The sequence below is a fragment of the Bos taurus genome, chromosome 15, assembly GCF_002263795.3.
Source record: "Bos taurus isolate L1 Dominette 01449 registration number 42190680 breed Hereford chromosome 15, ARS-UCD2.0, whole genome shotgun sequence".
In the NCBI taxonomy this organism is placed as follows: Eukaryota; Metazoa; Chordata; class Mammalia; order Artiodactyla; family Bovidae; genus Bos; species Bos taurus.
This window is the reverse complement of record NC_037342.1, coordinates 84,154,677-84,163,021: the sequence shown is the minus strand read 5'-3', so window position 1 is coordinate 84,163,021 and position 8,345 is coordinate 84,154,677. Positions and strand designations below refer to the sequence as shown.

Here is an 8,345-nt window from a genome sequence, read left to right as displayed (position 1 = left end):
TTTTGTTGATGGTGATGGCTACTCCATTTCTTCTAAGGGATTCCTGCCCCCAGTAGTAGATATAATGGTAAGTTGTGATAAATAATGGGTAAAGAGAGATGAGTCACTAAAGCAACTGTTAAATTTTCAAGCAGAATTCAGGAAAAAAACAAACAAACATAAAGGAGCCTGTACTTACTTTTCCATAAAATGGAACTGGTCCCATTCCCAGTCATTTCAAAGAGTCAAACTCTCTTAGAAGAAATGGCATCAAGATAACTGTCATCTCAATGTTGTAAATATAAGACTATTTGTTAAGACTTCAGAAGGACTTAAGGTGTGTCTCATAAACAGTTTAACTACATAAAATTATTTCTAAAAGCCTTAAGGGTATTGTCCTACTGCACACAAACTTTAACCAAAACGTGAGAAAGGTTATTCAGAAGATGTTTGTGGATGTGGCCCTTGTTTAATGAAGTAAACTCCAATTTTGAAAAGTCTACAAAATCTTTAAGAGGGCTACACTAAAAGAAGCAGTATAGACTTTCTTTGTGAACAAGAATATCATTTTATCCTGCTCCCATGCAAAATAATTATATGTAAGTTTATGTGGAAGAAATAGAATGTCTTTAGCTCATAAGTCTTCCCTTTTTAATTTTTAAAATATATACATATATTTTTCAGCTTTATTGAGATACAACTGACATGTAACATTGTGTAAGTTTAAGGACTCTGGAGGAGGAAATGGCAACCCCTTCCAATATTCTTGCCTGGAAAATTCCACAGACAGAGGAGCCTGGTGGGCTACAGTCCATGGGATTACAAAGAGTCAGACACCACTGAGTGAATAACATACACACCCTAGTTGTTTCAAACTTGATGATGATTTGGTATAGATACATATTGTGAAATATATGTATGCATATATTCCCAGCTGGCACAGTGGAAAAAGTATCTGCCTGCCAATGCAGGAGATGCAAGAGATGCTGATTCGATTCCTGGGTCGGGAAGATCCCCTGGAGAAGGAAATGGCAACCCACTCCAGTATTCTTGCCTGGAAAATTCCATGAACAGAGGAGCCTGGCAGACTGCAGTCCATGGGGTGGCAAAGAGTCAGACATGACTGAACACAATAACAACAGTATATATACATATATAAAATATATGTATGTATTATGAAGAGATTGCCATTATAAAGTTAATTAATGCATCCACCTGGAGAAGGAAATGGCAAGCCACTCCAGTATTCTTGCCTGGAGAATCCCATGGACAGAGGAGCCTGGCAGGCCATGGTCCATAGGGTGGCAGAGAGTCAGCCACAACTGAAGCGACTAAGCACACACGCATGCAATGCATCCATCACCTCACACAATTATAATCTGTGTGCATGAGGTGAGAGCATTGAACATCTACTCTCTAGGAAACTTTCAGTATATATTACAATATTGTTAACTATTGTCACCGTGCTGTACATCAGATGCCCAAATCTTATTTATCTTATTAGTGGAATTATCTACCCTTTGAAAAACATCCTCCAATTTCCGTCATCCATCAGCACTTGGCAGTCAACATTCTACTCTCTGCTTCTGAGTTAAATTTCACATATAAATGAGATCAAATAGTATTGTCTTTCTATTTCTGCTTATTTCACTTAGCATAATGTGCTTAAAGTCTCTTCATGCTATATTGTCACAAATGACAGGACTCCCTTCTATTATATCATTGAATAATATTGCATTATATATATATATATATATATGCTATTCTATTATATATAATGTTCCATTCCATATATATGTATGTGTATGTGTGTATAGCATATTCAAAAGCAGAGACATTACTTTGCCAACAAAGTTTCATCTAGTCAAGGCTATGGCTTTTCCTGTAGTCATGTATGGATGTGAGAGTTGGACTGTGAAGAAGGCTGAGGGCTGGAGAATTGATGCTTTTGAACTGTGGTGTTGGAGAAGACTCTTGAGAGCCCCTTGGACTGCAAGGAGATCCAACCAGTCCATTCTAGAGGAGATCAGCCCTGGGATTTCTTTGGAAGGAATGATGGTAAAGCTGAAACTCCAGTACTTTGGCCACCTTATGCGAAGAGTTGACTCGTTGGAAAAGACTCTGATGCTGGGAGGGATTGGGGGCAGGAGGAGAAGGGGATGGCAGAGGATGAGATGGCTGGATGGCATCACTGACTTGATGGACGTGAGTCTCAGTGAACTCTGGGAGTTGGTGATGGACAGGGAGGCCTGGCGTGCTGCGATTCATGGGGTCGCAAAGACTCAGACACGACTGAGCGACTGATCTGATCTGGTCTGATCTGATATGCATTTGGGGTATTTTTTTATCCTTTCATGAATCAATGGTCATTTAGGTAGTTTACACATCTCCTGTGTTCTGAATAATATCTCAACAGGTTCCTGATTTCATATTTTGGATATAATCAAAGAAGTGAAATTCCTGAATCATAGGGCAGTTTTATTTTTAATTTTTTGAGAAATCTTCATAATATTTTCCATAGTGCCTTAACACATGTACATTCCCAACAACAGAAGTGGGGTTCCCCTTTCTGTACATCCCCACAAACATTTATCAACTTCTACATATCTCAGATATCTCATTTTTATTACAGTTTGCATTTCCCTGATGATTAGTGATGTTGAGCAGTTAAGCACCTTCTAATGTTCCTGTTGGCCATTTCTATGTCTTCTTTGGACAAATATCTACTCGAGTTTGTTGCCCAGTTAAAATTGACTTATTTGGATATGTGTTAGTGAATTGTAGAGTTCCTTATGTAATTTAGAAATTAGCTTTGCAAATATTTTCTCCCATTTCATAAGTTACCTTTCCATTGTGTTGATTGTTCCTTTGATGTGAAGATCAGTCTGGATTAAGAACCTTAGGTCTTGGACTTTAGGCTGATGTCATGCTAGGATCAGACTTCAATAACCTTCTAGCTTTTGCCTCCTTCCTCTGGGAACTCTGAGCTGACATTTTACAAGGTTGACAACATCACTGGGCACCCACTGTATACATAATCATGTATCTACATGGAGAAGGAAAGATACCCGGAAAAACTGATTTTCCAGCCATCCTTACCAAGGCATCATTCATATAAGTAAGTCTTCAATCTTTCTTAAAGTCCAGAAATTTGGCTTTGACTAGCAGAGTGACTTCAGTCCATACCACATGGAACAGAATAATTGTTCATCAAGTTCTATCTAAATTCATGTACATTCAGATACAGACCAATGTATAGCAAATTTCAGCCTGGTGTATGGACAGATACAAGCCTGTGTGTGATTAAATACAGACCTGTGAATGGCAAGATATGTGCAGACAAATCAAGTCTATGTGTGATCACATCAAACATATATGCATATACATATGCAAATACATTCAGGTCGGTATTCAGATACTCATCCATGGGTTTTCAGATGCAGACTGGTGTATGTTCACACACACTTGTTGTTGATGTTTAGTTGTGTCCAACTCTTTGTGACCCTGTGGACCATGACCTGTCAGGCTCCTCTGTCCATGGTTTTCTTCAAGCAAGAATACTAGAATGGGTTGCCATTTTCTTCCCCAGGGGATCTTCCTGACTCAGGGGTCAAACCTGTTTCTCTGCATCTCCTACACTGAAAATGCATTCTTTACTGTTGAGCCACCTGGAAAGCTCCTTCACGTATACAGACATACATGCATATAATTACAGATCTACAAATCATTGATGATGTACATACATTGTGGTCCTACAAATTCACAGGGGATTGGATACAGAGCTGAAGGCATGATGGGACTCATTGCACATTTTTGGATTTGGGCCTATTAATGTTTGAATACAGATATACACCTGTAGATTTGGGGTTGTGCTGTAATTCATGCCAGAATAAGACATTAAATCCTTTCTGACCAGCTTACTGAAACTGAATCAAATATAAGTAAGAAAAGCAAAAGGCAAAATTTTATATACTCCATGGAGATGATTGTAAATTTTTATTAATATGTCAATCAGTTTTCCACAATATGTGTCTTTTTCTAGATGGGAAAACAAAATATTAAAGCATGTAATTTTCCTCAAAATAAAAATGCAGTCATAGTATTCTAAATATGTCTTTATGGGATGTTTCCCATCTTTGTAAATGATCGTAAATTTTAGAAGAGAGGGGGGAAGTAAGGTAGGAGGACAAAGAAGAGGAATTAATAATTACGGTGACAGATATTTTCACCTGTTTGCAGAAACACAAGCAAAAATAAATTATTGATGGGTTTAACAATAAAATATTTTGAAAAGTTATTTAAAGAAAAGCAAGAAGTTAAAATTTATAAAATCAATGGAAGGAAATGGAGTTTTCCAAGTGTAATGTGATAGAAGGAAGAAAAAAGTGAAATTATATATAAATAGCATCATTATATTTAAAACATCCATTATTATGTCACTAATAGTATGATAAATGAATATTTATATAAAATGTTAAAGAACAGTAATTAGTTGTAGCAAATATATATTTAATATAGGAAGAGTTAATCAAATCAAATTTATCAATAAAAATTCTCACTCCCATATATTCATGATTCAAGGAATTGACACACTTTATGAAGTGGATTCTATTCCCATGTATGTATAAGGAACAGGGAATACAAAGACAATTAAATACCTTTTTCTGACTTGGTGAAGATGGTGATTGCAGCCATGAAATTAAAAGACGCTTACTCCTTGGAAGGAAAGTTATGACCAACCTAGACAACATATTCAAAAGCAGAGACATCACTTTGTCAACAAAGGTCCATCTAGTCAAGGTTATGGTTTTTCCATTAGTCATGTATGGATGTGAGAGCTAAACTATAAAGAAAGCTGAGCACCAAAGAATTGATGCTTTTGAACCATGGTGTTGGAGAAGGCTCTTGAGAGTCCCTTGGACTGCAAGGAGATCCAACCAGTCAATCCTAAAGGAGATCAGTCCTGGTTGTTCATTGGAAGGACTGATGTTGAAGACGAAACTCCAATACTTTGGCCACCTGATGTGAAGAACTATTTGAAAAGACCCAGATGCTGGGAAAGATTGAAGGCAGGAGGAGAAGGGGACGGCAGAGGATGAGTTGGTTGGATGGCATCGCTGACTCAATGGACATGAGTTTGGGTGGACTCCGGGAGTTAGTGATGGACAGGGTAGCCTGGCATGCTGCGGTCCATGGGGTCGCAAAGAGTCAGACATGACTGAGCAACTGAACTGAACTGAACTGAACAGACTAATGAACAAAGCTAATTAACAATTTTTTTTTTAATTTTCCTAATTTTATTTTATTTTTAAACTTTACATAATTGTATTAGTTTTGCCAAATATCAAAATGAATCCGCCACAGGTATACATGTGTTCCCCATCCCGAACCCTCCTCCCTCCTCCCTCCCCATACCATCCCTCTGGGCCGTCCCAGTGCACCAGCCCCAAGCATCCAGCATCGTGCATCAAACCTGGACTGGCAACTCGTTTCCTACATGATATTTTACATGTTTCATTGCCATTCTCCCAAATCTTCCCACCCTCTCCCTCTCCCACAGAGTCCATAAGACTGTTCTATACATCAGTGTCTCTTTTGCTGTCTCGTACACCGGGTTATTGTTACCATCTTTCTAAATTCCATATATATGCGTTAGTATACTGTATTTATGTTTTTCCTTCTGGCTTACTTCACTCTGTATAATAGGCTCCAGTTTCATCCACCTCATTAGAACTGATTCAAATGTATTCTTTTTAATGGCTGAGTAATACTCCATTGTGTATATGTACCACTGCTTTCTTATCCATTCGTCTGCTGATGGACATCTAGGTTGCTTCCATGTCTTGGCTATTATAAACAGTGCTGCGATGAACATTGGGGTACACGTGTCTCTTTCCCTTCTGGTTTCCTCAGTGTGTATGCCCAGCAGTGGGATTGCTGGATCATAAGGCAGTTCTATTTCCAGTTTTTTAAGGAATCTCCACACTGTTCTCTATAGTGGCTGAACTAGTTTGCATTCCCACCAACAGTGTAAGAGGGTTCCCTTTTCTCCACAACCTCTCCAGCATTTATTATTTGTAGACTTTTGGATCGCAGCCATTCTGACTGGTGTGAAATGGTACCTCATAGTGGTTTTGATTTACATTTCTCTGATAATGAGTGATGTTGAGCATCTTTTCATGTGTTTGTTAGCCATCTGTATGTCTTCTTTGGAGAAATGTCTTTTTAGTTCTTTGGCCCATTTTTAAAAAAATATTTGTTAATTTTTAATTAACAAATATTTTTAACTCATCATTTAAAATATCTCTACAAATTAGAAGATTAAATTTCTGTCTTTGATCACTTTGACTGCAAAACAAAGTCCAATTGGCAAAATAACTATGATTTGATTATTTTCTGCATATATACCTTTTCATTCAGATTAGTTTTGTATACTTAGCCTCTTTATGCTTAGTATTATATTGTCTGAAACATCACTTTTCTTCACTGTTAAGATGCTCAGCTATATGAAAAATAAGATATGAAAATTATCTGACAAATACTAACATAAAATACTTACTTCAAATATTTATGTGGGCTTTCTTTGAGTGGAGAGATGTGAATCAAGGTGTTATGTCTTATTTTTTATTATTGTAAGCTCTGTAATAGACCTTATTAATTCCAGAAAGATTACATTACTTAAGACAGAAACATAGAAAAAAATCTTCCACTAACTTAAATAAATTACAGTATTAACTAAAGCTTAACACAGAACATCAATGTATAGTATCAACAGAGATATTTTACACCCCAAGTCTATACATATTTTCATAGTAAATGGTGACAGTCTTAAAAATATATTTAAAACAAAATACATATTTTAAACTAGGAAATTAGGAAAATCTTAAAAGTGTATTTTGATCATTGGAGGTATTCATATAATAAAGATTTTAATTATGCCCAAGCTATTAAACCTAAGAAAAAATTTACTACAATTAAAAAATTATACAAGGCTTTCATGGAAAGAGTAATTTTTCATTGAAAATAGGTGATACACTTTCCTGTTGCCTCATTTTCTTTTATTAGTCCAGAGCTTTTTCATGGCATTTTTCATCTCAGCATTTCTCAGAGTATAGATTAGAGGGTTCAGCATAGGAGTGATAATTGTGTAAAACACAGTCAAGGATTTATCAGTTGGTAAGGTGGAAGGAGGTCTCACATACATAAAAATACAGGGCACAAAAAAGAGGATCACCACGGTAATGTGGGAACCACAGGTGGACAAGGCTTTGCGCCTCCCTTCCTGACTAAGATTCTTCAGGGAGTGCAGGATGATCCCATAGGAGATGAGTAAGAGCATGAAGATGATCACACAGATCGCCCCATCATTGGCAACCACTGTGAGGCCAATAATGTAGGTGTCAGTGCAAGCAAGTTTCAACAAGGGATACATATCACAGATGAAGTGGTCAATGACATTGGGGCCACAGAAAGGAAGGTTGTAAACAAAGAGAAGTTGAACTACAGCATGTAAAAACCCACCAACCCAGGCCAGGAGAAGAAGCATAACACATACTCGCTGATTCATGATGGTCAAATAATGCAAGGGTTTGCAGATGGCCACATAGCGGTCATAGGCCATGACCACCAGGAGCAAAATCTCAGCACCACCAAATAAGTGTCCTATAAAAAGCTGGGTCATGCAAGCTTGGAAGGAAATGGTTTTCTTTACATAAAGTAAATCTATGATCATATTTGGCGTGACTGTAGTAGAATACACAGCATCCATAAATGATAAGTAGCCAAGAAAGAAGTACATAGGGACATCCAGGCTTGGACTGAACACCACAGTCAGGACAATGAGTAGGTTGCCCACCATCGTCACAATGTAGATGAGCAAGAACACCACAAACAATATTTTCTGACCCTGGACACTCTGAGTGAGTCCCAAGAGGACAAACTCAGTTACATTTCTCCTTTGTTCCATAGATTTTTCTATATGTCATATTTCAGAAATATTTCAGGACGAATTAGCTGTAAATATAATTCTTACACATGGCTGCCTGGAAAATTAAGATAATGCATTTACTTATTGAACCAATAGGCAGTATGGTTGTTATGTTCTAATACTTTCAGAGATTGTAATACCAGCCTGATTAAAATATCCTCCCTAACTTCAACAATATTATAAGCAGGAGGCAAGTGATTAGATAAGTCAGTGGAGTTCTACAGATACTATGTCATCTTCTAATGTTTAACATATTAACAAACAATGCTTAGAGAACATTATCAATTGAATCTATCAATGTAGAGATTTAGAAATACCTGCCCTTTAAAATATCCCCAGATAGAGATATTTGAATTTGGTTTCCAGGAACACTTGATAT

General features: G+C 37.1%; 1 protein-coding gene across 2 annotated transcripts; it reads right to left on the bottom strand.

Annotated features, from left to right (window-relative positions):
* Window positions 1-6,452: 6,452 nt before the first annotated feature.
* On the bottom strand, window positions 6,453-7,945 carry OR4A2 (olfactory receptor family 4 subfamily A member 2). 2 transcript variants are annotated; one of them, XM_002683697.4, is made up of 2 exons: window positions 7,039-7,945; window positions 6,453-6,475 (listed from the first exon to the last, which is right to left on the bottom strand). In XM_002683697.4, exons 1-2 carry the CDS (start codon window positions 7,943-7,945, stop codon window positions 6,453-6,455), a joined length of 930 nt encoding a protein of 309 aa, XP_002683743.4. The 2 variants fall into 2 exon arrangements, with proteins under 2 accessions (XP_002683743.4, NP_001376816.1); NM_001389887.1 differs by lacking the exon at window positions 6,453-6,475 and having other exon boundaries at window positions 7,028-7,945.
* Window positions 7,946-8,345: the final 400 nt, after the last annotated feature.

What these genes read in the sequence shown, in the direction of transcription:
- OR4A2 (XM_002683697.4), bottom strand. Translation starts at nt 7,945, where the DNA reads ATGGAACAAAGGAGAAATGTAACTGAGTTTGTCCTCTTGGGACTCACT. An exon ending in GAAAAAGCTCTGGACTAATA is followed by an intron (nt 6,476 to 7,038) that starts AAAGAAAATGAG and finishes ATATAGCTGAGC; the next exon opens with ATCTTAACAGTGAAGAAAAG.